General features: G+C 47.8%; 1 protein-coding gene and 1 long non-coding RNA gene across 3 annotated transcripts; both read left to right on the top strand.

Annotated features, from left to right (window-relative positions):
- Nucleotides 1-168: 168 nt before the first annotated feature.
- On the top strand, nt 169-12885 carry LOC141562189 (uncharacterized). The gene is made up of 2 exons (XR_012488174.1): nt 169-1393; nt 12273-12885. It is a non-coding gene; the product is annotated as an uncharacterized LOC141562189 (long non-coding RNA).
- A 1170-nt stretch (nt 12886-14055) lies between these two features.
- MAP1S (microtubule associated protein 1S) lies at nt 14056-27642 on the top strand. 2 transcript variants are annotated; one of them, XM_074302184.1, is made up of 7 exons: nt 14056-14278; nt 18589-18690; nt 21645-21727; nt 22226-22366; nt 22598-25286; nt 25635-25870; nt 27166-27642. In XM_074302184.1, exons 1-7 carry the CDS (start codon nt 14107-14109, stop codon nt 27319-27321), a joined length of 3579 nt encoding a protein of 1192 aa, XP_074158285.1. In that variant the 5' UTR covers nt 14056-14106; the 3' UTR covers nt 27322-27642. The 2 variants fall into 2 exon arrangements, with proteins under 2 accessions (XP_074158285.1, XP_074158291.1); XM_074302190.1 differs by having other exon boundaries at nt 25647-25870.
- Nucleotides 27643-27749: the final 107 nt, after the last annotated feature.

Consider the following 27749-nt stretch of genomic DNA (forward strand, 5'->3'; position numbering starts at 1 on the left):
GTTTTCTAAATCAAAATGCAGGGAACTTTATGTATTTAGCAGACTTCATTTCTCTTTGAGTTTCACCCAGCTATGGATGGCCTTGAGGGCCTCTTCTGCCTTTATATTTTAAACAGTCCCTAATATACAAAATCAAAGAGAAAGTTGGAATTGGCACCTCAAAGGCCTGAGACAAATACCAGAAACTGAGCCTGGGGCAAGGAGCATGCTGAATGCCTTCCATTTGTGGGGACCTGGGCCCTGAGAAGCCCACAGTTACATAAGATAGATCAGCAGCACATAGTTGAGGGATTTGCCATCTGGTAACTAACTTCCTGTTTTTACTAAGTATCCTTTTTTTGTTGTTCTGTCTCATCTGGCCCTTTGTGACCCCTTTTGAGGTATTTTTTGGGGGCAAAAATACTGGAATGGTTTGCCATTTCCTTCTCCAGTTCATTTTTTACAGGTGAAGAAACAGAAATGACCAGAGTCATACAGCTAATAAGTGTCTGAAGTCACATTTAAAGTCAGATCTTCTGACTCCAGGCCCCTAATTTTCTTTTCTAACTAGATGCTAAGCTCTGTTCTTTCTCCTGTTTCATGAGTACAACTGCTCTCAGTGCCCTACAGATTTTACACTTTTGAAAGCCCCTTTTGCTGAACTGTAGTTACTTGTACTTTTACTTCTGGAATTAATTCCTATGCTATTCATTGCTCTTTTAGTTCCCCTTCTTCTGCCTTCTATGTGCCCCCACTATGTGAGACCCCCTGCTCTGCTCTGCCTCAGGGATGTGATGGCTGCAAGGAGGGAGAATATCATTTCAAAGTTTATTTAATAGTATGAATTTTCCTGGCAAGTAAAACTTTGCCAAGGGACTTGACATTTGGAGAACACTAATTCAGAAGCCAGCAAGTATCCTACTCCCAATTTCATATTTACAAATCTTGGTTTTCTTTGTCCAGGTTCCCAGGAGCAAACAGCTACAAAGCAGCATTATTTGGCTATATGAGTCAGGTACCCAGCAAACGCAAGGGAGAGAAAAGCCTTGTTAGAATGGAGTTTGTGGTCTCCCCACCCTTCCTGTTCTCTCCCTCCAAACTAGATGATTAACAGAAACTTTTTTTTAAACAAAGCAAGTTTTATTGATGCCTTTTGTTTGCAAAACAGTCATTTCTAGGAATAGCCAATTCACCCTCCCTTGTGATCAAGATGATGTAGACATCATTCTACCCCCTTCTCCTTTGTCTTTTTTTTTCCCCCAGTAGAGGGGAAGCACGAGGTGGGAAATGGGTTTCATAAATAGACTTGAGTTAAGAAGACTGGAAATCAAAATCTACTTCAAGCTAGGACAAATCATTTAACTCAGTTTCTTCATCTGTAAAATGTAGCAAGAGCACCTACCTTCCAGTGTGGGTAAGAGGATCCAATGAGATCATATATATTTGTATCTATATCTATTTATCTATCTGTCTGTCTATAAAATGCTATTATAAGTAGTCTATTCTTTCACCTATGTTCTGGAATCAACATTTTGTGTTATAATTACTCTTCTTTTCATTTACATAATTGTGGTCATTGTGGCCATCATTCTTCAGGCTTTCTTGACTTTGCATCATCAGTTCGTACATATTTTTCCATGTTTCTCTGAATTCCTCAGGTTTATCCTTTCTAACTGCCTTAGGCCTTCTTTTGGCAGAGATTCTGCAACACTTGCTCCTCTTCATCCCAAGCATTCCCATGGAAACTTGGTGTCCATCAGCAGGCCAGTAAATATTACCTAGAATCCCCAAAGTTCTTGTGGCTTTTGGCTGAAGTAACTTCTATAGAGAAGTGATAATCTCATGAATAAGCCCTGGAGGGGCTGACAGAGTTGGAATGGAGTGTCCCTTCTGGACTGTTTAAATATGGAGTTGCAGAATGGCTCAAGGTCATGGGATTGGAATAATAATAACTAACTAATAATAAGTAACATTTGTATAGTGCCTACATACCAGGCACTATGCTAAGTGCTTTACAAGTATTATCTCATTTAATACTCCCAACAATCTATTTGAAGCTATATTTTAAAGTGGGAAACCTATATACTAATATATTTGTTAGATTATGAAAATGTAGAGTAAAATTGAAAGAAGGGGAAATCCAAACCAAGAAGGAAAGATTGTTTTCCCAGCTCAGGCTGGGTTGTAGTGGAGATGATGAACGATTTTTATTACTAGTACTAATTAATTAATTCATAATTTGCCAGCAACCAAGGGAGTTCTTAATTTTTTTTATGTCCTGGAAACTTTTGACAGTCTGGTCAAGCTTATGGTCCCTGTTGGCTCTCTAGAGGCCCGTGAACTCTTCAGAATCATGTTTTAAATGTACAAAATAAAATGCACAGGCTCACAATAAAAATTAGTTATACTAAAATATGGTTATCAAAATAGTTTTCTAACAGTTTTCTTTTTAAAAAATATTTTACTTTTTCCCAGTTACATGTGTTATCAAAGTATTTTTAAAAATAAGTTCGGGGGGGGGGGGGCAGCTAGGTGGCACAGTGGATAGAGCACCAGCCCTGAAGTCAGGAGGACCCGTGTTCAAATCTGGTCTCAGATACTTAACACTTCCTAGCTGTGTGACCCTGGACAAGTCACTTAACCCCAGCCTCAGGGGGAAAAAAAAAGTTCAGAGGGGATACAGGACATCTCCAATAGTCTTGTAATGAAGAGAGCCATCTGCATCCAGAGAGAGAACTATGGATCCTAAAAGTAGATCATAACATAGTATTTTTATCTTTGTTGTTATTGTTTCTTGCTTGCTTATTTTTTTCTCTCATTTTTTCCTTTTTGATCTGATTTTTTTTGTGCATCATAGTCAATGTGGAAATATGCTTAGAAGAATTGCACATGTTTAATCTATATTGGATAATTGTTGTCTAGGAGATGGGAAAGGAGAGAGAGAGAGAGAGAGAGAGAAAATATGGAATACAAGATTTTGCAAGAGTGAATGTTGAAAACTCTTTGTATGTATTTTGTATCTTTTGTATATATTTTAAAAAATAAAAATAAATAAATTCAGAAATGTTGTCCCATTGATCCATGGAAATCAAATTAAGAACACCTGCCCTATAAGAAACTGGAAAATGAGTGGATGCCCATCAGTTGGAGAATGGCTGAGTAAATTGTGGTATATGAATGTTATGGAATATTATTGTTCTGTAAGAAATTATCAACATGATGATTTTAGAGAGATCTAATGAGACTTACATGAACTGATGCTAAGTGAAATGATCAGGACCAGGAGATCATTGTGCATGGCAACATCAATATAATAAAATGATCAATTCTGATGAACTTGACTCTTTCCAACAATGAGATGATTGATGCCACTTCCAATGATCTTGTGATGGAGAGAGCCATCTGCCCCCAGAGAGAGGACTGTGGGAACTGAATGTGTATCACTACATAGTATTTTCACTCTTTTTGTTGTTGTTTGTTTGCTTTTTGTTTTCTTACTCATTTACTTTCTTTTTTTGATCTGATTTTTCTTGTGCAGCAAGAGAATTGTATAAATATGTTTATACATATTGGATTTAACATATATTTTAACGTGTTTAACATATATTGGATTGCCTGCCATCTAGGATGAGAGGAAGGAAAGGAAAATCTGAAACACAAGGCTATGCAAGGGTCAATGTTGTCTAATTATCCATGCATATGTTTTGAAAATAAAAAGCTTTATAAAAAATAAAATAAAATTACACAAAAAGAGAATTGCAAAAATAAAGAAATTTTTAAAAGAGCACTGCCCTGGTGTTTTTCCTTTTGAATCCAGAGAAACAACTAGAGACCATTTCCTAGGGAAGTTAAGTCACTCAGCTTTGGATTTCCTGGATTCCTCTTCATTCTACTCATTTTCTGCCCTTCCTTTCATGTTTCCAATCATCATCTTTGTGATTTCCCAGACCAAAATACCCAGTGCCAAGCACTGGGAATATTTACATAAAAAAGAAACAGTCCCAAATCTAAAGCTTACATTCTAATGACTGCAATATCTTTATTTACATATTTGTTATTTCCCCTTAGAATAGAATGTCACTTGGTCTTATAGATTGCTATTAGTTGTTTGAATATCAACTATTATGCAGAATATTTGATACAAAGGATTTTTTCATAATCAACCACTTTTCTTATTCTAGCTTCATTAATTTTTTTCATGCAAAAGATTTTCAATTTCATGTAATCAAAATTGCTTATTTTATTTTGTGTAATAGCCTCTATTTCTTTTTTTTTTTTTTTCTGGTTTATTGAACACTTGCTTATTGAGCTCCACGGTTTCTGATTCTCCTTTGCAAATCTTTTCCATTTATCTACCTCCCTCATCTAGGCCGTTCTACCTCTCTTTTTTTAAAAGCTTTTTATTTTCAAAACATATACACAGATATTTTTCAACATCACCCTTGCAGAACCTTGTGGTTCCAAATTTTTTTCACTCTCCCTTCCCCCCCACCTCCCCTAGATGGCAACTAATCCAACAGAGGTTGAACACGTTCCATTCTTCTCTACATAGTTCCATGGTTATGCTGTAGAAGGAAAATCAGAATGAAATGGAAAAGAAAATGAAAAAGAAAACAAAATGCAAACAAACAGCAACAAAATAAGTGAAAACACTATGTTTTTGTCCAAACAATTCCCACAGGCCTCTCTCTGGGTGCAGATGGCTCTCTTCATCACTGAACCATTGGAACTGTCCTGAATCATGTCATTGTTGAAAAGAGCCACGTCCGCCAGAATCAATCATCTTATAATCTTGCTGCTGCTGTGTACAGTGATCCCCTGGTTCTGCTCATTTCACTTGGCATCAGTTCATGTAAGTCTCTACCGGCCTCTCTGAAATCATGCTTCTCATCATTTCATAAAAACAGTCTTATTCCATTGCCTTTGTAAACCATTAACTTACTCATCCAGTACCCAAATGATGGGCATCCATTCATTTTCCATTTCCTTACCATTACAAAAAGGGCTGCCAGAAACATTTTGCACATGTTGGTCCCTTTTCCTCCTTTAAGATCTCTTTGGTATAGAAACCTAGTGGAAACCCTGCTGGGTCAGAGGATATGCACAGTTTGATAACTTTTTGAGCATAGTTCCAAATTGCTCTCCAGAATGGCTGGATTCTTTCACAACTCCACCAACAATGTATCAGTGTCCCAGTTTTCCCAAATCCCCTCCAACATTCATTATCACATATCCTGTCATCTTAGCCAGTCTCAGAGGTGTGTAGTTGTTAGGATTCTTACAGAGTGCTAAGTCACTGGAATGAATAGACACAATAGTTATCTAATTTAGCATAGTTTAGTATGATTGATCTGACCCTATAAGGAGATGTTATGGGCAGAACTTGAAACAAGGTACTAAGTGGAATTGAGGAGACACTGCTTAAATCTAGTTTGGCATTGATTTAATCCTACAACAAATAATGATTTCCTCATGACATAATGATTTGTGTATGCTTAGTGTGGAACATATAAGCGAGAAGCTCTCAGAACTTCGTGAGAACTTCAAGGGAACCAAGGGAGAACTTCAAGGGATCTTTGGGAGAACTTCAGGAAAGGACTTTGAGGGATTCAGAGTCAAGATTCACTCCAACTTTCAACTTTGTGCCGGCTGGAGACATTGGGAGGACGAGAGGCTGAAACTTGCTTGGTAGCCTCTATTTCTTATTGGATCATTGCTGTAACAAGTATTCTCTTTAATTTTTAAGGGCATAACCTTTAATATCCACTCCACATATCTACTCTGAGTTTATTTTAGCACATAATAATATTCTGTCCTATTTGCATGCCATATTTTGTTCAGCCATCCCCAAATCAATGGAACTCTCCCACCTTTGTTTTCAGTTTTGGGCCATACAAAACGTGAGATGTCTCAAAAGTCTCAATGCAGTTTTAAGCCTTAATAACATAAGATCAAGCTTTCATAGTGTTTCAGTTCTAGCAGCTTAAAACTTTGCTCAGACTATTAGCATACTTTGTGTATTGGACTTTTCTCTCTTTGATTTCTGTGGAACACATTTCTAGTCATGGGAATTTTAGGTAAAAAGTTATGAAAAGATTGTTCACTTTTCTCACATAATTCCAAATTGTTTTCCCCAATGATAGGACTAAATTCTTAGCTCTGCCCACAGTTTATCAGTGTATCCAACCTCTCCAAATCCCTTAAGTACCACTTCAGTTTTTTATTATTGTTTTTATTATTTTAAGGAATGTGATATGAAACTGATAATAAAATTGAAGTCAAGAGATAAAGTCACTTTTCCTAGAGAAAATAGCAAAGTCAAATTTTGAATACGAGTACCCTGACTTCAAATCCAGCACCATTTCCCCTTGCATCAGTCTCTGTGTAATACTTACTTAAGCACATTTTTCCTTGGCATGCCCCAATAGTTTCCAACCTAGATGGTCCTTGATGGGGACCAGAAATGGGGAAAAGTTGGGAGGAATTACCAGGAACCATTAAGGTACCAGGAATAGACAATTTTCAGAAAAAAACAGATTCACAGAGAGAGACCGCATGGACAATGAGATAAGGGGTGAAGTGAGGAGGGTATTACATAAGAGTAGGATCCCCACTCTTTAGGTATTGGGAATTTCAAGCTAATGGTATCTGAACTGCCAGAGAAATTGGGGCACTCAAGAACCCCAGAAAATCCCTTCTGAGACAAGAGAGAGCATGGAGCTTGAGTTTGTAAAACAATGCACTTTGGGAAATAAATCAGTGATGTGCTAAGAGATCTATGGGAATTTTCAGATTTTAGAGCTTGTCTAGCAAATGAAGGAGGCAATGGTCATTTTTGTAGTTATCAGAAAGAGACCTACCATATGCTGAACCATCTCTCTCCCCTTATTTATGATTGCAGTATTGACTTGGAGAGGGGAAGGTGTTTGGGATGAAAGGTAGGAACTTTCAAAGTCATTCGGTAATCGAATCATAATCCAGGATACAAGTGTGTTATTCTTTTGAACCTGATACAGTTGAGGAGATGGTAAGAATCTGGATGGGAAAGGATAGTGCTATATCACATTAATTTTATATTTTAACCCTAAACAGAGGTGAATAAGAACCCTTCTTGAGGTTCAAGGAGACAGGGATCCAGACAGGTGCTTTCTGGATAGCACCTTATAGCCAGTGATCATCCTTTTATCACGCTTCCTTCCTTTGGTTCCCATATAAGAAGCTGATACCTCACAATAGGATATTCCTTGCTTTACCTAGCAATACCAGCATCTGCCTTCTGCACTTTGAATACATGGGGGGTACCAATCTTTCTAAATGTTTTGTAATTTTAGCTTCCTTTCCAGCTCTGACTCCCTATGTTCTTCAAAAGCTTTTCAAGTCATTGTTGTTTGTTAAAAGGTCCCTTCCCACCTCCAGCTCTAGCATTCTGTGATCTGATAAGGGTCATCTCTTTCTGCTGTGATACTTAGCTAATGAGTGGCTGAGTCTTTCTTATACCTTCCCTTGGGAAGATCAGGATTGGTACAGAGTTTGGTGTGGAGGGACTGAATAGGATCTATTCTATGATAATATCAATAAACCAGGTATACTCTTTCACTCCCATGGAGGCTTCCTAGTGCCTGGGCCAGCATTTCCCTTTCTCCAAACCAGGCTGGATCAATCCCTAGACTTTCAGATGAGAGGAAAGTGGGCAGCCCCAAATGAGAGTCCGATTGGTATAGCTGTGATGGATAGTAGTCTTGGGGCAGGAGTTAGGGTAAGACGAAAACCTTTCCAGATAGGGACTGACTCTTCCTCTGCCCTTCAGTCCAGAAGGCTCCTGAGGGCAGGGCTAAAGTTCCAAGCTTAGAATGATGAAGTGGGGGGAAGGTTTTAGGACCCTGAAAAGTAGGATTCCATTGGGGCTGGACCTTGATGCTATCATACTCATGTTTTTAGCACCCTGAGGCCCTGACTTGTTTTTATTTGTCTGCAAAATGCAGAAGTGGCCAGAGGGGCAGGGAAAGGGACTCGTGACTGTTACTGGCCGGATGGAAGTGAGGGCCAGGCTGGAAGGGCTCTGGTCTGGCTCTCTTCCAGCCGTTAACGACCTCTCTGCTGCCAGTTTCTCCTTTGATCAATTCCTCCACTATGGGGGTTGAAATTTCTTCTCCCCCAAATACCAAGATCCTGATACCTCATGCTGGTATTGGAGGTACAAAGCACTCCAGACAAATTAGGGGCTTTTCTAGTGTGTTCCCTAGGTTTATTTAGTGCCATATACACTGGGAATGCACCCCAACTGTTATATTCATCCTTGAAGGTTTAACCCACAACCCCCCTTCCATATTCTCCACCTTTTATTTTTTTAAGGAGGAGGGCCTGTGAAATGGAGGCAATAATAAGGGTTCTAGGAATGGATGTTCAAAGGAAAAAAATAAGAATGGAAGCGAGAAAGGGAGTAGCAATCAAGGAAGGCTTCCTGGAGGAAATAGTATTTGATGTGGGACTTGGAAGATGGGGAAAATATAGGCAGGCAAGAAGTTCCTAACTTCCCTGGTTCTTTTCATTGGATGGCTCTGCAAATAACTGCTGTGTGATCTTGGACAAGTCCTTTCCTCTCCTTACAACTTATTTTTCTCTTCTGTAAAATCCAGCAATCAACAAGCAATTATTAAGTGCCTGTATTGTTTCCAGCATTGTGCTAAAGGCTGAGGATCAAATAAGGGAGTTACGTGAGGTGATCTCTAAGGGTCCATTCCAGCTGTAAAATTCTCTTCCTGAGTGGAGATTTGGATTCAGGACAACCTAGGAGTCAGCTGTGTGACCTCAGACAAATGGTCTCATCTATAAAATGGGGATAGTTGGTCTTGAATGACCTACTGTTCAAGATTGTTTGTGAGGAAACATTTAAGATACTATAGAACCAGGAACTTAAATTAAGTAATTAAGTAATCAATCCTCCCCTCCCCCTTTTAAAGATGAATAGAAAAATATTTCTTTCTTTCTATGTATCAAAACCTTCTATATATCATTCCAAGGGGATTCAAGAATGAAAATCAAAAGAGAGTTAGAAGCAGAAGAATAATGCAAAAGATTTACAACAATCAAATTGTTTTTTCCATCAAGGAGTGGAAGCCCTACTATTGGCCACTAAAATCTCAGTTTCTTCATGGAAGAGATAGGTACCCCAACACTGAGAATAAATGTAATAGAAACAGCTAGATGGCATCAAATATACAAAGAGTAGGTTCACAGGTGGCAGAGTGTTAACACACTTTTAAGGGCATCGAGTGGGCAATATACATGTTATCTGAGGGAATAGAAGAGATCCCAGGCAAAGGAAAAATCTTGGGCCTATCAATACTCCCAAAAAAGGTGATAAAAACAATGACCAATGATCTATATACTACTATATGTCCTATCTATACAAAGTCTTTATGAGCAATATCTGTGAATCCAGAACATCCTTCAGGAAGGTCCATTTCTGAGAGAGAATGTACCAATTATAACTTTACTTTGGGGGCTTGAGAATAAGTCTTTTAATTAAAAACATATTTGGGAAATCCCCATGTGAAATTAGATTCCAAAACAGTAAAAGGGAGTTCACAGGAAGTTTAAAGATTAAAAGTCACCTTCAAGGAAGTTCTTGGGTCTTGGGAGCTCTCAAAGTTCTTAAAAAAAAAAAAATGCTATTGTATCCTCTTTGCTGGAAGGGAACCACAGCTGAGTTCCTGATCAATCTACCCAGTTAATTCAAACTGCCCCAATGTGCTTCCTAGAGTCAGCATAGAAAGTTGGGGATTATCTCAAACTATCCCAGTTCCATTAATGTCCTGGCCCACAACAAATGAACATTGGAGTCTCTTAATATTATTGTGTTACTTTCTACAAGCAACAAAAGATTATTGAGCAAGGAAGTTGGTGGAATACTCTGGGCTCCCATTTGCTGGTTTAAGAGAGGAGTCAGAATCTTTCTTCTTATTTCTGGTTCCTTATGTCTTTATGGGGAAAACTGCTTAGAGTTTATGTTTAGGGTTTCCACAAAAGAGAACAGAAGATTTCTGTGTACATTTGGTATAGAACAACTATTTATTTCCTTCACCACAAAAAAAACATTGAAAACACAAAAGATGTGTAAGCTTAAATTTATATATTATATTACATATGATATAATAGCCCTTAACTTCTATTATTTCTGGAAGATCAAAACACTTGGTGGCTTTCAAATGTTCCTTTTCCCTTTCTCTCTGCTCTGCTCTACCCAACTTTCTCAAGATCCATATCTCTTTGCAAGTTAGAGAATGGCTTGTATTCCTGTTCATCTTCTCCAAGAATGGTGTATTGGGCAAAGAAATGGAATATGGATAGATGCCCATCTATTGGGGAATAAGTTAAGATATATGAAAGTAATGGAATATTATTGTTCTATTAAAAATGATGACAAGCTGATTTTAGAAAGGCCTGGAAAGATTTACACAAACTCATGCTGGGGGGAAAAAGTAGAACCAGAAATACATTAAATAGCAAAATTGTGTGATGATCAACAATGAAAGGTTTGGTTCTTAGTGGTTCAACACAAGGCAATTCCAACAAACTTTGCATAGAAAATGCCATCTATATCCAGAGAAAGAACTATGGAAACCTAATGTAAATCACCTCATACTATGTTCACTTCTTTTTTTATTTTTCTTCCTTTTTATCCTCTTGTGGTTTTCCCTTTTGTTCTGATTTTTCTCTGATTCATAAAGAAATGTGTATTTAAAAAAATTAATCTACATGTATAATCAGAAAAAAGAAAACAGTAACATCTTAAAAAAGAAAAACAAAACAAAACAAGGTTATATTTGTGAAAAATTCCTTCTGCTGTCAGTCAGCTTCAACTGAGAATCCCAGGTACTCCCAAAGTCCTGGGGAAGCCACTTCCCCAAATCCATCTCTTATAATTAAATCACCAGTTCTCAAGAAAAGAAATATAAGAAGAAGCAGTTAGGGGCCCACGATCTAGTGTCAGGCTTACCTGGACAGTAAAGTGCCTACAAGAACCAGAAATGTTTTGTGGGGAAGAGGAAGGGGCTGAGAACCTTAAAGACTGTACACATGCTCGATAGATAGGAAAATAAAATATAATGGGAATATTGAGTCAAGAGAATACTGTCATTTACCTTCATAAGGTCATCTCTTTCCTGGCTTTCCCCAAATCCAAATCCACCTGGGATTAAACCATAGCATCGGGAGGTGCTAGCCATCGTTTCTTGTTGGCAGCTGTTGGAATTTAGGGATTCATCAATATAAATGCTTTTACTTGGCTTCAGTTGTAGATCAAACTAAAGTTATGCTCCAAAGGGTTTCTACTCACACAGTTGAAGTGTTTCTTCACTGCTTAAAGTTTAGAGTTGGGTGTAGTTATTGCTGCACAAATATTAATAGTACAAGATCTTGGAATTATTTTATTGCTATACTAAAGTTATGCTCCAAAGGGTTTCTACTCACACAGTTGAAGTGTTTCTTCACTGCTTAAAGTTTAGAGTTGGGTGTAGTTGTTGCTGCACAAATATTAATAGCACAAGATCTTGGAATTATTTTATTGCTATAAGTCGATAATGATATAACATCCACCACATCTTTTGTATCCACTTGGTTCATTTTTTTTTTAAATTTTCTTTCTTTTTGTTGCCACCAGCACAACCTTGGGGCATTGGGGCAATCAGGGAAGAATGCCAAACCTTTCAAAGCTGCTCATCAAATTTTAGTGTCCATCTGTTACCCAACTCTCACCTGTAGCGCCACAAAGCTGTAGCATGTAAAGTGACCACACCTCGGTAAAACCACGTGAGCAGACAGGCTAAACCAGGCCTCAAATCTGTTTGTTAGAGGAAGGTCTACCCCAAGCATGGGAAGACTCTCCCTAACAAGAATGGGCGGATGAGAACAATTTTTTCCAATGGCCAAAAAAAGAAGTCAGACATTGAAGCACCAAGGTTGTTCATTACATCCTTGGCCAGCACCAGTCATCCTGACTTGTCCTGCCACTGGACTTTAGTGACTATGGAATAGTGACATTGATGATGTTGTGAGCCTCTGCTTTACTTAAATCCAATTCACGTTCAGTATAGGGCAGATAACAGTACAATCTTTCATTCCTATTACATATGACCTTCTATTCATAATATACTTCAAAGCAAACACCAGCAACGATTGTTAATATTCCCCAAAATAAAATAATGATGTTATGAAATTTTATATAATAAGGAAATACGGGGGAGGGACTACTTAGGGCAACGATGGTAATAATCAACTATCCTTCCTTTTAGAGACGAGGAAACTTTCCCCAGTGCGTGGTTAGTGCCCAATGCTGGTAAAAAGAAGCAAGATGTGGAGAAGTTCTTCATCTCCAAATCAAGTTCTGTTGCCTGAAGTTGGTTTTGTGGCTGGTCACTGCTGGGACTTCATTCTGAGAGCATTCTTCTGATTCCAAGTCCACAGCCCCTTTCAATCCAAGGCAATAACAACAGACATTTATATAGGCTTGTAAAGTTTGCAAATTGCTTGACACACATTATCTCATCCCATCCAGTCATCCACCAGGAAATCAGGGCCTTCTCAGAGCTGGCAACTTGCCCTGCCCCACTGTTTGCTTCCAGTGATTTCAGCTCTTATTCCATGTTTCCCTTCCCTGGCCACGGATTTCCTAAATGTGTTTTACCCCTTTTTTATGATAAAAGCTTCATTTCGTATCCTTCCTCTCCCTGCTCCCCTCCCCCAAGGAAGGAAAAAAGCATTTATAAGCACTTTCTTTGTGTCGGGCACTTTTAAAGTATTCTTTGATTTGATCTTCACAATGACCCTGGAGGTAGGTGATGTCAATATCCTCATTTTACAGATGAGAAAAGTGAGGCAAACAGAAATTAAAGTGGTATCATACAACTTACTGTGTCTGAAGCAGAATTTGAACTTGGGTCTTCCTGGCTCCAGGGTTAGTATTTTCTCACCTTTGCTTTCAGAAACTTGAGGCTTACCCAAGATTGGAGACATGGGAAGGATTTGAACCCAGAACTTTGTGACTTCAAGTTCAACTTATCTTCCAATATTTTACAATTCCCAAATTCCTTTCTGGCTCTACATCCTATGTTATTTTACCTTTCCAGTCCTCAGTTTTGCCCAAAAAAAGTTGTGGGGAAGGTGTTTTGTCATCAATCAATAAACATTTATTTAGAATTTGCTATGGGTCAGACACTGTGCTAAACACTGGGAATGCAAAAAGAAATAAAAGATATTTCCTGTCCTCAAGGACTTTATAATCTAATGGATTATCTGCCTCCTCGCTGGAGGCTGGCTGAGGAGCAGAAAGCCCGGCTCTGTCAGGACGCTCTCAGAGCCATCCATTCCCTGATGTCCCGTGAGCCTGGGTGAGTGGGGTGACCAGGACCATAAATTGCAGAGCAGTGATCGGTTAGAATCGGAAGTTTCCTCACCAGTGACATCACGGGCCTGATTGAATATAACATAACCCAATGTAAGGTGATTTCTGACTGCCAGTGCGGGGGATACAAAGAAAGAGATAACAAATACAACAACATAACATGCTATGTGATGTAGGATGTAATGCAGGGTGACATATACCATGTATATATGTAACACTATTCAATATTGTAATGTAATATGACGTAATAGGTCAGGCAATAATGGCAGCCCTTCTATAGTTCTTTAATGTTTGCAAAATATCACTTAATATGTGATATAACAATCTAATATGCTGGAATACAACGTGATGTAAGGTATAGTAGTACAACTAGTACTACTAGGAGACAAAGACACTGGCAGGGAGGGGATGCAAGCAGGGGAGACTGGCAGACAAGGCCTAGCCTAACTTGCTCCTCCCTTTCCCAAGCCCCCTCTGGACCCCACCAATCCCTCCAGTTCTATCCATCTAATTCCCTCCATGGTTCATCTAGAGGATCCTTTAAGGAAGGGGCGGGGCCTAAATCTTTCCCCACCCCTGACGCTCCGCTGGTTGGCTGCCGATGACATCACTGGGCGGGGCGGCGAGGGGGCCCGGGGAGCGCTTAGGGCGGGCTCGGACCGGCGGGAGGGGGAGGGAGGACGGAGAGACAGTCTGCTCCGGACGTCACGGCCCCGGGGCTGAAGATGGCGGCGGCGGCGGTGGCGGGGCCGGCGATCCCGGGACGGCTGCAGCCCCAGCCCGAGCCCCAGCCCCCGGCCCCGGCGGGCGGAAGCCGCTGCTCGCTGTTGGTCATCGTGGGCGGCGAGTGCGCCCGGCCGGGCCTGCTGCGCCCGGTGCTGGCCCAGCTGGAGAGAGGTGAGCCCGGCCCAGCTCGGCCAGGCTGCGTGCGCCGGGCGCCTGGAGATCCCCCGTGTTGGGGGAAGGGGGACGCGCGCTTGGAGACCCTCCCCCGGGCGGGTGCGCTTGGAAGTCCTCCTGAGGTGGGGGAGATGCGCTTGGAGACCCTCCGCCCGGAGAGGATGCTCTTGGAGTGGGGGGCGGGGGTTGCACTCGGAGACCCTCCTCCTCCTGGGGAGCGCGCTGGGAGAGCCCTCCCGTGGGGCTCCTCTCGGGGACGGGTGCGCCCGGGGGTCTCTGCGCACACTTGGAAGTCCCGCTCCTCGGGGGTTTGCGCCGGGAGCGCCGCCTCGGGGGAGCGCCGCCTCGGGGGAGCGCCTTTGGAAGTCCTCCGGAAGGCCACGCTAGAGATCCTCGTGGGCACGCTTGGAGGTCCGGGGGCGGGGCGCCGAGTGCTCGGGGCGCGTGGGGATGATCGGGGGCCCCTCGTGTACCCCCACCGCCCCTGCCCCCGAGGCTCTTCCCCTTCCTGGCCCCGGGGCCCTAGGAGGCGAAGGAGGGGCGGCGGGGCCGGGCCTGGCCGGGCTGTTCCCGTCTCCTGGCCCGCCCGGGCAGCTGGGAGAGGAAGGAGGCCGGAGTTCCGTTATTTGGGAGGAGGGTGGGAGGGAGGCGCCTGGGATGGAGGAACCGGGAGGGCCGCGCTCTGGTCCCCGCCGTAACCGCCGCACGCCCCGCGGCCTCAGTGTCTCTTCCCAGTCCCGATGTTCGGACCGGGAGGCGGTGTCCGGGAGCGGAGGCGGCTGCTTCTCTCTTCCCCAGGGATGGCGGCCGGCGCTGTTTAAAAGTTTGTAGGGCAGAGACAAGGCTGCGCCTCCCCCAACCTCCTGTGTGCCGGGCTACAAATAAAGACCCCGCCCCCGCCCCCTCCTCATGGAGGGTCATAGACACGCATTTGGAGCCGGGGCAGCTCCCTCTTTTTCACAGGTGGCCTCCATCTGCGGGCACCTAAGAGGGCTCCCCCGCTGGGCGCTCAGGAGTCACGTGAACGCAGGCAATCCCCTAACAGCTCCGGAGCGGGCAGCCGTCTGTAAAATGGGCACGGCCCTGCCCCGGACTGCAGCTCTGGTCTTGGACTCGGGAGCACAGTGCCTGCCCAGCCTCCTTCCCGAAGTCCCGCAGGGGCAGATGAGAGTGAAGGGGAAGGTGCTCGCCTCATCCCTTGGAGGCCCGGGGAATGTTGCTACATGGTTGCAGATATTGATGGCTTCCCCCATGGGCGTGGGGAGAATCCTTTGACCTTGCCCTCCACAAATGGGACTCCGCCCGGCCCACAGAAGATGCTTCCTAAAGGCTGGCTTCCCCTCTGGTGACAAAACTAGCGAGATGTGGAGAAAGGAAAGGGGAGAAAACAAACCAGCCCGCCGAACTCGGGGTCAGGGCTTCTGCTGGGCAGGAGGGAAGCTCGCCTGAGAATCCATTCCCTAAGGCTTCCCACTGCACTAATTGCTGGGGTGGGGCTGGAGGAGGCCGGGCTCGCCCGGCCCTGCCCTGGGGGGGCCTTGGCACCGGCTCCCTCTGAGTCACAGCTGCAAGGTGGAAGGCAGCTGCTGGAGCCGCTTTCCAAATAGCAGAGTCCCGGCCAGGGTCTCCGAACGGACGGAGCTTGGAGCCTCTGCGTAACACACCTGCCCCCGCCCCCGTCTGCCTCCTCATGCCCTGATCCGGCAGGGTCCGGTGACATTATCTTCTTCGTGTATCTCCTGCCCACTTCCTCGGACACAGTAACCCCTTCAGAAATATGTTCATTGAATTAAAACAGAATCGGGGCTTGGAGGGGCTTTGGTCGGTGAGCGTTTAGTTTGTGCTTCCCTGGAGCTGGCACTGGGTGTACAGAGAAAGTCCCTGCTCTGAAGGACTCGCTCTGAGTAAGAAAAGTATCTCTGTTCATAAAAGCTATAGATAGGTGTAAACACAGTATGCTCCTGAAGGAAGTCAGAGTCCTAGAACTCGGAAAGTCCTAGTACCCGGGAGGTCAGAGCTGGGAGGGCCCTTAGAACCGGGGAGGTCAGGGCTGGGAGGGCCCTTAGAACCCGGGAGGTCAGAGCCGGGAGGGTCATTAGAACCCGGGATGTCAGAGCTGGGAGGGTCATTAGAACCCGGGATGTCAGAGCTGGGAGGGTCCTTAGAACCCAGGATGTCAGGGCTGGGAGGGCCCTTAGAACCCAGGAGGTCAGAGCTGGGAGGGCCCTTAGAACCCGGGATGTCAGAGCTGGGAGGGTCCTTAGAACCCAGGATGTCAGGGCTGGGAGGGCCCTTAGAACCCAGGAGGTCAGAGCTGGGAGGGCCCTTAGAACCCGGGATGTCAGAGCTGGGAGGGCCCTTAGAACCTGGGATGTCAGAGCTGGGAGCGCCCTTAGAACCCAGGAGGTCAGAGCTGGGAGGGCCCTTAGAACCCAGGAGGTCAGAGCTGGGAGGGTCCTTAGAACCCAGGAGGTCAGAGCTGGGAGGGCCCTTAGAACCCAGGAGATCAGAGCTGGGAGGGCCCTTAGAACCCGGGATGTCAGTGCTTAGAGGGCCCTTAGAATTCAGGAGGTCAGAGCTGGGAAGCTCTTTGGAACACACTCTGGGAAGGACACGAACATATAGAATATATCCATTTTCACAGGAGCCCTTTGCCCTCCACTTTGTGTCCAGTGGACAACTATCTCTAGCCTATACTTTTCTGGTTAGGGGAACCCAGTATCACCCCACCCTATCTCCACGTGTTTGGCGGAGAAGGAAATGCAGCAATCATGTGTGTTCCTAGCTCAGGGTCAGCAGGGTTCCCGCCTCCTGTGGCAAGAAGAGATGTAACATGAAAGGCTACAAAGTCAGAAGTCCTGAGGATGTAAGCTATTAGGATAGGCCTTCATCAGAGATTTGAAGGGGAGGGATTGTGGGAAGGAAGGTCTGAGATAACCTTATATTACCCTTCTACAGAATTTTCAACAGGGCTCAGCGATTCATTTTTGATTCCACACCTGTTGATATGATGTAACTGAACAAAGACCTCTTTTCTGGGCCTCAGTTTCTCTTGCTGTAGAATAAGATTGAATCAACAGGATTGCTCCTACCTCTGTTTTTTTTTTTTAATAGGTTTTTATTGATATCTTTTGATTTTCTATCTCTTCATTTTCCCAGTGCGTTCCTTATTTCTCCCCACAATCCCCAAAAGTCTTATCTTTCTAGAGGGGTCGTGTGGGTGGGGAGAGTATTTAACAAAACTAACCAGCTGATAGAAGTCAGGCATTATCTGCAGCGTTCCACACCTCAAGTGTACCTCTGAAAAAAAGGGAGGTGCCTTCTATCTCTCCTTTGAATCAAGCTTGGGCGTTATCATTTCTCAGCATTCGTTTCTAGAAGTTTTGTTTTCTCCATTTTCATTGTCGTGGTCCATCGCATAGTCTGCTTTCCCAGCTCTGGTTGCTTCCTTGCTCTGTATTCGTCATGTTTGTTGTTCCTTTCAGCACAATAATATTCCATCACTTTCATTAGCAGCGATTTGTGTAGCCATTTCCCAAGTGAGGAGGATCCACTGTTTTTCTATTCTAACAAAAAAGGGGGGCTGCTATAAATATTTTGGCATTTGTGGGACCTTTCTTTGAATACACCGACCTCCTTGGGGCACATGCCTAGCAGGAGAATGTCTGGATCAGAGGATAGGGACACTTTCTTGGAGTGTGACTTTCTTTGAATAATTACAAATTGCTTTTCACCGTGGTGGGACCAATTCACATCTCTACCGGTAGTCATGAATGGGCTTGTCTTTCCATCGCTGACTGCCATTCTAACATTTAAGGGGCCCTTCCAACTCCGATGGTCTTTGTCCCGAGGTATATACTTCATACTTCCATTTCTGATGATTTTGTCCTGAGGTATATATTTCTTTATACCTCCTGCTCTGATGTTCTTTGTCCTAAAGTATATACTTTTTTGCACTTCCATTTCTGATTTTTTTTCCTTGATGTTTTTATTTATTTATTTTTTGGGAATGCTTTTTATTTCTGATCTTTTTGTCCTAAGGTATATACATAATTCTTCATATTTCCATTTCTGATGTTTTGTCCTGAGGTATATACTTCTTCATACTTCCAGCTCTGACTTTCTAGCTTTAAGGATTCCTCACCTCCTTGGACAAAAAGAGAATTTTGTGAGGAAGAAAGAAAAAGCTGTAGCAGGATAGGAGGAGGCTGGGAATCCATCTTCCAAACTGGCCCCTTAGAGATGCTAAAGGGGGCATTTTGTGAGGAGAGGACCAGAGTAACCATTCTGTCTTTTCTCCACAACAGGGATCCGCTCTTGGGATGTTGACCCAGGAATCTGTAACCTGGATGAACAGCTAAAAATATTTGTCTCCCGTCACTCAGCTACGTTCTCCAGCATTGTAAAAGGTAAGGGGCTTAAGCTGGACTCTTGATTCCCTTTCTGTGTGGCAGTCACCCTAACTTCCCTTCTCTTCTCTTCGGATTTTTTGCCCTACTCCGCTTCTGTCCCCGACCGGGAATATCCATCAGCTCCACTCTTAGCTTTGATGGAGGGCAGAATCCATCCCACACATTCAGTTCTGGGCGCCATGTTTTAGCAAGGAGATGAGTAATTTGGAGGTGATGTCAGAACTACCCAGAATGGTAGAGGGTTTCCAGTCCATCCTATTTGAGAATCAGCTGAAAGAAGTGTTTAGGTCAGAGAGCAGAAGGGCAAGCTCTATGGCAGCTGCCTTAAGGTATTTAAAAGAATTAGATGATCTGTTTAGGAGGATCTGATGTAGGGACAGGCCCAGAGCAAATAAGGAATCACAAAGGCCCCTTGAATCATTTTAGGCAGTGAGAGGGACAGGACAAGCCAAGGCAGTATCAGATGGAGTGTGCCCCTGGGGCAAGGCAGATGGATGGACTTGAGAACTGGACTATAATTTCCCTGGGAATGAAAAACATTGGACGGGTTTGCTTGGAGTCTTCAGTGTGGAGACCATGGAAGCACCCCCATCACCACTAACCCCTCCAACAAAAACACCGCCAGCATCACTACCAGCAACAACTCCACTGCAATCAGAGGACCAGAGTTTGAATCTAACTCTACTCACTCTGGGACTTTGAGTCACCCATACTGGGCCTCAGTTTCCCCATCTGTAAACTGGAATACTTACTGACCTTTGCATGGTATCTTAACATTTACAAAGTACATGCACGTGGCTTCTCATTCAAGGGTTACGATCCTGGAATGGCTTTGTTGCATTGTTTTTTCACCTCCCCATTTTCTAGGTGAGATTCCAAGAAACTCAGTGTCAGAAGCAGGATTTGAACTCCAAGCCTAGGGCTCCCTCTCTAATACCTGACTTCATGCATGGCAGCAAATCTCCAAGTTTAGAAGATTGTGTGAGGGGAAGTGGGCTGGAGGGAAGAAGCGATGTGGTTATTAGTATCATGTGGATATTTTAATATTTAGATATTACAAATATAAGTGTTAATAATGTAGTGGTAAGTCATAAAATTGGAAATGGAAAGTTAACAGAGCCTGAAAGCCCTGAGGTTTCCTTGTGGGCTCTGAGGGCTCAGCCCATGGCCTAACTGAGCAGTAGCAGCAGTTCCTGAGGGGGACAATGAAGAGAACTGGCTATGGAGCTGGCATCTGGGGCTTCTTGATTTTTCTTCCCTTCATCTCTTGGCTTTTCTCTGGCTTTCCCCCACGGCTGGAACCCTCCCTTCTCTGCTTTGACCACTGACCTCCCTGGCTTCCTCTAAGTCTCTCACTCCTTCTACAGGAAGACCTCCCCAACCCCAGTGCCTTTCCTCTGTTAATGACTGCTTTATTTTTTAAAATTTTGTTCACATATTTGCTCGTTGTTTCTCCCATTCAGTTGTACGCTCCTTATCTTTTACCTCTTTTTTTGTATCTCTAGCACAGTGCCCACACATAAATAAATATTTATCAATTGATTGGAATGCTCTCCCTCCTGACTTTCTTGCAGACTCTGTCACTTCCTTCTTCCAGAGGCTCCTCCCGGCCACTCAGGCTTTTCTCCTCAAGGTTATGTTCTCTCACTTTTTACACTGTGCCCACATGTGTGCGAGACTGTGCCCTGGTTAGAACAGAAACATGAGGATAGGGTGGATTTCTGTGTTTTTCGCATAAGTGCTCGTTCATCGATTCATCCCTGGGTGACCTTGTGGGTCACATGAGGGGCTTGGATTCTAACCTAGGTGATCTGAGGTTCCTTTCTGCTATGATCCTGCCTCTGGCCCTCTGCTGAGAGCCACCAGAGAGATACACACGGCCCCGGTGGGAGCCAGGGAGGTTAGGGCTCAAGGGACCAGAGGCAGAGGCCAGGGCTTGTCTCCTTCGTGCTCCTAGTGGTTGGGCACCTGTTCCTTGTTTTCTCATCAGGATTTATGTTCCTCAAAGGCCCTGAGATAGGCCCTAAGGGGCATCAAAGGGTAGCTGGCCTGGGTGGTGAGGAGGTAGCCACACTTTCCAGGCCCCATTATTGGTCCTTGCTCCGGTTTCAGAGAAGCTCCCTAGGATCCAAGCACTCTGTGGGCTGGCACGTAGCTCCCTGCCCTCCCCAGGTATCTGGAGTGGGTGGTAAAGGAGTAGGAAGAATGGTTGCTGAGAGCCCACAAGTGTTTGCTGAGTGGCTGTCTGGCACAGACTTGGCCATGGGAGGAGTAGAAAAGCCTGGTTGTTTGCCCCAGACCTTCGGGTACAAGACAGGGCCTGACCCTGAGATCAGATCGACCATATGGGTCTTGAGTGTAGAGATTTTGTCCCCCCATCTGCCAGGGTGGAACAGTGCCTGCCCAATGAGCACGGGACCCCAGTCCTTGATCCTATGCAGGTGACACAGGGAGAGACCAGCCTGCTTTCCCTTTCCTAGCCAGTGGGAAGGAAGTGTCCGACTTGCATTGTCTTGTTGAAATCCAGGCTTCCTGTCCTGAATCTCTGGCCAGCTGGCTGGGGGATGAATCCAGCTTCAGTCTGAGGTGATGTTGGGGGAGGGGGGAGAGAGGGTGGACTTGTGTTCCACCCCTCCCTCCAAGGGTTTGAATCTCAATCTCTGATTAGCTAGACACAAGTCACAGATGTTGTGTCCTTTTATACATGTTCTGGTAGCCTCCTGGGTTTAGAATTCGGTGTTCTATGGGCCCTCCCAAGTCTCATATTTTCTTTTTTTAAGAGACTTCTTACCTTTAACATCCCGGGTTCTAAGGGTCCTCCCAGCTCTGCCATCCTGGATTCTAAGGCCCTTCTAGCTCTGACATTACATATGTTCTAAGAGCCCTTCCAGGGCTGATATCCCGGGTTCTAAGGGCCCTCCCGGCTCTGTCCTCCCATGTTCTATTCTCAGGTCAAAGAAGCCTCCATCACCGGGGAGAAGAGCTAGAAACGCTGGTGCTGCTGAACCCCTCGGACAAGTCCCTTGTTGACGAGGTGGGCGCTGGGGTTGAGGACGTGACAATTTGGGAAGAGCTGTTGTTATGAGAGAGGTTTGCTCTGGGAAGATTTAAGAGAGGAGTCTGTTCTTTTTTTCTGAACCTCACTTCCCCCCATCCCCATTCCTAAAGCCCCTGGTCTTCCTGTCAGTCAGCTGTCAGGATTGCGTATCTGGCTCCTTACAAAGAACGGGTATTCGCTGGCCTCCCACCAGGGAGTCAGTCTTAGAGGAGAGCCATCGTGCAAAAAAGAAATTGTCTGTGCAAGGTCTAGAGAATGTAGCTGGACAGTAATGGAGGAGGGGAGGCCCTAGCATTGGGGGCAGGGAGGAGGGACCTCCCATGTGCCCCTTAGCCCCTGGACTGGTTGATCATCTCTACCTCTGGGGGTTTCAGAGGTGGGAGGCCATGGAGGAATGATGGGCTATGGATGGGGAGAAGAGGATAAGGGAGGCCCTAAAGGGCATGTGCTGACTCACGCCCCTCCCTGCCCCAGCTCCGTAACCTGCTCCTGGAGCCTTCTTACCATAAGCTGCTGGTGCTGGCCGGCCCCTTCGTGGAGGAGACGGGGGAGCTCCTGCTGCAGACGGGCGGCTTCTCCCCTCGGCACTTCTTCCAGATCCTGACTGAGAAAGAGGTGAGCAGGTGTTGGTTGGGCAGGGGTTTGGGAGGAGGCTTCCCTGCCTCAGCTTTCCCCTCCCTTTTCTCCTCCCCCATCCTCCCCATCACTTCCCACCAGACAGCTCATGTCTTTCCCCTCATTCCAGGGGTATTGATACCTTTCCTGGATCCTTCAGGGAGCTGGGGAGGGCCCCATGCCCGCTGCCTCTGGGTGCAGAGGGCCTCAGGCTCGCCTCTTTTCCCCTAGATCGAGGACCTTCGGAGCTCTGCACCCTCCTCGGCCCTCCCAAGGCTCACCATCACCTGTCCCGACTTTGGGGAGTGGGCGTACCCCGGGCTGGATGGCTCCGGCCTCCAGGACTTTGTCCAGCTGCAGCTGAACCCCCCCGGGCACCGGCCGGAGTCGGAGGGCCTGCGCGAGTTCCTGGAGTACGTGGCTGAGTCCCTGGAGCCGCCCTCGCCCTTCGACCTGCTGGAGCCCCCGGCCACGGCGGGCTTCCTGAAGATCTCTCGGCCGTGCTGCTACGTCTTCCCCGGCGGCCTGGGTGACGCCGCCTTCTTTGCTGTCAATGGCTTCACCGTGCTGGTGAACGGCGGCTCGAGCGCGCGGTCCAGCTTCTGGAAGCTCGTGAGGCACCTGGACCGCGTCGATGCGGTGCTGGCCACGCGGGCCGACAGCCTGCCGGGCATCAACAGCCTGTTGCGCAGGAAGCTGGCGGAGCGGGACGAGGAGGCCGCAGGCGTGGCCGCGGGCGGCGGGCGGGGCAGCGAGGACTGGCTGCGGCACCTCATTTCCCCCGACCTGGGCGTGGTGTTCCTCAACACGGGGGAGCGGCGCCCGGTGTGGGGGGACGACGAGGCGGGGCTGGCGCTGGGCTACCTGGAGCGGCTGGGCATCGCGCCCACGCCCCTGTGCCGCAGCCTGGTGCCCTCCGAGCCCCTGGTCCTGTTCCTGAAGATGGGTGTGGGCCGGCTGGACATGTACGTGCTTCACCCTCCGCGGGCCGGGACCGGCCGGGACTCGGCCCTGCCCAGCCTGGCAGCATCCGCCTGCGCCCTGCTGGTCTGGCACCCCGCCAGCCCCACAGAGAAGATTGTGCGGGTGCTCTTCCCTGGCTGCACCCCCCAGAGCCGGCTCCTGGAGGGGCTGGCCAAGCTCCAGCACCTGGCCTTTCTCCGCCAGCCCGTGGTGACCCCCCAGGACCTGGAGGCCCCGGCCCCAACTCCGGGCCGGGCCGAGAGCAAGGAGAGCCTGCGCTCCGTGTCCAGGAGCAGCCTGGCCGATGGGTCCCGGCCGGCTAGGGCCGAGAGGAAGGAGGTCAAACCGGCCTCGGTGAGGGACCGGCCCCGGGGGCCCACAGAGGAGCCGTCCAAGCCGGGCAAGGAGCGCAGCCTCCCCCCCAAGAAGGAGGGTGCCCGGGGGGACGCCCCAGCACGCAAGGAAGAGAAACGGGCCGCCCAGAGAGAGGAAGGAGTCCCCAAGAGAGAGCCCAGGGCAGAGGGGAAACCCAAGGCCGAGCCCCTCAAGAAGGATCCCCGAGCCGAAGATAAGAAGGCGGGGGCCACCAGGGTCCCCGGCCGCCGTCCATCTGCAGCAGCCGCCGAGCAGCCCTCGCGACCCGGGAGCACACGCAGGAGCGGTGTTCACCCCCCCACCAAGGCGGCTGACAAGGGCCTTGCTCGGGCAGCCCTGAAGGATCCGGGAGCCTCCAGGGTGGGCAGCGCCAAAAGCAGGGAACCTCCCAGGACCCCGGGCCCAGGAGCTGGGTCTGCCCTTGAGGGGGACAGCCCATCCATCTTCCGCTGCAGCGATGGCTGCCCTCCGTCAGCCCCAGGCTCCCCATCGCCCCTGGCCAAGACCCCACCTGGGCAGCAGAGCCCAGAGCTGGGCCTGGGCCTGACTCCGCCTTTGGAGGGTCTGATGAACCACATTGGGGAAGCTGGTGAGGACGGAGGCGGCGGCGGCAGCTCGGAGGAGAAGACCCTGGAGCTGATGTCCCCCTCCAGCTCAGCGGCCCCCACGCCCTCGCCCGCTGGCCCCCGGAGGCCCCCCGAGGGCGCTGAGCGGCTGGCTCTGAGCCCCTTCCGCGAAGCGGGTCCGGATGTCTCCCCCACGGTCACCACGCCCTCCCTGCCAGCGGAGGTGGGCTCCCCACACTCCACGGAGGTGGATGAGTCCTTGTCGGTGTCCTTCGAGCAGGTACTGCCCCCCTCAGGAGCCGCTGGTGACGTAGAGCCGGGCAAGGTGGGGCTGAGCCTCCCGCTGAGGGCACCGGCCACGCGGCCGCCACGCTCGGCCTCGCCCCACGACGTGGATCTGTGCCTGGTGTCCCCCTGTGAGTTTGAGCACCCCAAGTCAGCTCTGACCCCTGGGGGCCCAGCCAGCCCCCGGGACATCTCCAATGACAGCAGCGCTCGCTCCCAGGAGCTGGCCCGAGGGCACCGGGGCAGCGGAGGGCACCCCGAGGAGACCCCGCCCACCTCAGTGAGCGAGTCATTGCCCACCCTTTCAGACTCAGACCCCCCACCCACGGCAGAAGATGGGCCCTCGCTGGCCCCAGACTCAGATGAGGAGGACACAGAGAATTATGGGCCTTCCCGGGATCCCCTGCCCGCCCCAATGAAAGACCCACCCCCCCTGCCCGCCCAGCCAGGCATCTGCATGGTGGATCCCGAGACACTACCCCCCGACCACCTCAAACGACGCGAAACTGCCAGCCGGGCCTCCCTCCGCAAGGCTCCCTCCCGGACGGGCCCCAGCCCAGGGCCTGCCAAAGCTGCCCCCGGGCCAGGCTCCAAGGCCAAGGGGCCTCTTAGCAGTACCAGAAGTGAACCCACGGACAGGGGTCCGCGATCAGGTGCTGACGCCAAGGGGAGTGTGGCTGGACGCGCAGTGGGCAGCAGTGGGGCCAGGACGGGTCCCCGAGCTCCATCAGGTGAGTTAGGGAGGAGGCCGAGAGAACAGAGCCCTCGTTCCTGGAGCTCCTGGGGGAGCGGGGCTGGGCCAGCCTAGGAGCGGCCATGGACTTCAGGAAAGAGCTGGAGCCCAAGGCCGCGAGAGGGCAAGGTCCCAGACACACGGTCTGGCCAATGGCCCGCAGGGTTCCTGGGGTGGATGGGCTTGAGCTTGTGGCGGGAGCCTCAGGAAGGCCCAAGGAAAGCCAGTGGGGAGGAGGTGGGAGTGCTTCCAACAGCAGAGACTGTCCCTGTCCCCGTGGGATCTCTGCCTTCTGTGCCCGTGGGCCAGAGGGAGCGGGGAAAGTCAGGTCACCCTCTTTCTGCAGGGTTGACTTCAGGCCGAGCAAGCATAGCTGCTGTGCCCCCGGGACCCCCTGTTTACCTGGACCTGGCCTACCTGCCCGGGGGAGCCAGTGCCCGCTCTGTGGATGAGGAGTTTTTCCGGAGAGTCCGCGCCCTCTGCTACGTCATCAGTGGCCACGACCAGGGCAAGGAGGAGGCCATGAGGGGCATCTTGGACGCGCTGCTGGCTGGGAAGGAGTGTTGGGATGCAGACCTGCAGGTGGGCATGGGGAGGTGTTCTGGGCTCGGTACGGAAAGGGGGGAGGCAGGGAGGCCAGGAGAAGCCCCCTGACCCTGGAGTCAGAAGAGGGGCCAGGGGTGGCGATGGAGCTCCCTCACATTTATGTCAGAACTTGAGTTAGGAATGAGTTCTTTACCCAGCAACTCCACGTGTGTGTGCCTCCTGTACATGCACATCTCTGCACGCACCTCCCCCCCACGTATACATGTGCACATGTGTGTTGTAGCCTACATGTGTACATCTATATTTTTCCTTTGAAGTTTTATGCATTTTATCTTATGCCACAATTTTTGATGCATTTTATTTTACACCACAGTTTGTAGATACATGATACATTTTATTTTATGCCATAGTTTTTGACGCATTTTATTTTATGCCACAGTTTGTTGATGCATGATGCATTTTATTTTGTCACAATTTTTTATGCATTTTATGCCAGTTTTTAGATACATGATGCATTTTATTTTACGCCACAGTTTTTTGATGCATTTTACACCAGTTTGTAGATACATGATACATTTTATTTTATGCCACAGTTTGTAGGTGCATGATGCATTTTATTTTATGCCACAATTTTTGATGCACTTTATTTTATACCACAGTTTTGTAGATGCATTTTATTTTATGCCATAGTTGATTGTAGCAAAGAATACAAGGAAGGAGGGCAAAAAGCTGAAAACTCTGGACTTTGATGTTCTCTGATTCCCTTCTGTTCTAAAGTCTATGACTGGAAATTCCAGGCCCACACTCTTTTCCTCTCCCCACTAGGGAACAAACCAGATTTGTGTTGGCAAACATAGCCAGAGAAAGTTTGTGTCTTTAGAATCAGGGAAGGGCAAATCAGATTTGGATACAGGTGAAGGACCCTCGTGGCAAGATGGGAAAACAAAACCAGACTTAAATGAGCTTGAGCTGTATTTACAGCCCATGAGGCTATTCACTCTGGGATTTGAGCCCAAGTTTCTAGATGGGAAAGTGATGGAGAGAAGTTTGGGATTTGTTTGGAAGCACTGAATGCCAGGAAAGTAAATGCCTTCACTTAGGAGTGACCCAGTCATCTGCGAGCCTTGGGGCAGGAGGATGTTCTGACTTGTCTTTCCAGACCCGGCAATGGGATGTGGCTGTACCACATTTCTGCCAATGAGGAGGCATCTGTTCTCTGGCTCTCCTCCGGAGTCTCAGGGCCTGTGTTTGGAGCTCTCCAGGACTTGGTGACTTCCCACGGGGGCCTCCCTGCCCAGGGTGTGTCCCACAGCTCTTCTCTCTGTCTCCAGGTGACCCTCATTCCTACATTTGACTCCCTGGCCATGCACGAGTGGTACCAGGAGACACACGGACGACAGCAGGACCTGGGGATCACTGTGCTTGGCAGCAACAGCACAGTCGCCATGCAGGATGAGACCTTCCCTGCCTGCAAGGTGGAGTTCTAGCCCTTCCTGGCCACCTCTGACCCTCAGTCTTGTGTGCGCATGTGGGCGTCCATGGCGCACATACGTGGGCACACCTGGGTGCTCATACACGCACACACACCAACTGGCACACACACTTCTGGCACCACTGAGCCTCCAGCCAGAGCCCTATCCCAGCCACCACCTCCCTGGTGGGCAAGTGGAAGTGGAAACTAGGCCCCAGGGCTAGAAGGGGCCGCCCCCACTCCTCCCCTCCACTCCCAATCCCTCACATTTCCAGGTTGTCTGTCCGACCAATGTCACTGATACACAGCATTAAAAGGAGCTTCACTTCCTGCTCCACCCTCGGCCTGGCTCCTTTCTGGGGATTGAAGAAAGGTGGGGCTGAGGGGCAAAGGCCAGGTCTGGGGACTAGGCACTAGGGAAGCAAAGACAAGGTTAGAGCAAAC

Source organism: Sminthopsis crassicaudata, chromosome 1, assembly GCF_048593235.1.
Source record: "Sminthopsis crassicaudata isolate SCR6 chromosome 1, ASM4859323v1, whole genome shotgun sequence".
NCBI lineage: Eukaryota > Metazoa > Chordata > Mammalia > Dasyuromorphia > Dasyuridae > Sminthopsis > Sminthopsis crassicaudata.

Excerpts from the sequence above, each read along its gene's own strand:
- MAP1S (XM_074302184.1), top strand. The coding sequence starts at position 14,107 with ATGGCGGCGGCGGCGGTGGCGGGGCCGGCGATCCCGGGACGGCTGCAG. Across the intron at positions 22,367-22,597 it reads AGATCCTGACTGAGAAAGAG|ATCGAGGACCTTCGGAGCTC; the intron begins GTGAGCAGGTGT and ends CTTTTCCCCTAG. Across the intron at positions 25,871-27,165 it reads GTTGGGATGCAGACCTGCAG|GTGACCCTCATTCCTACATT; the intron begins GTGGGCATGGGG and ends CTCTGTCTCCAG.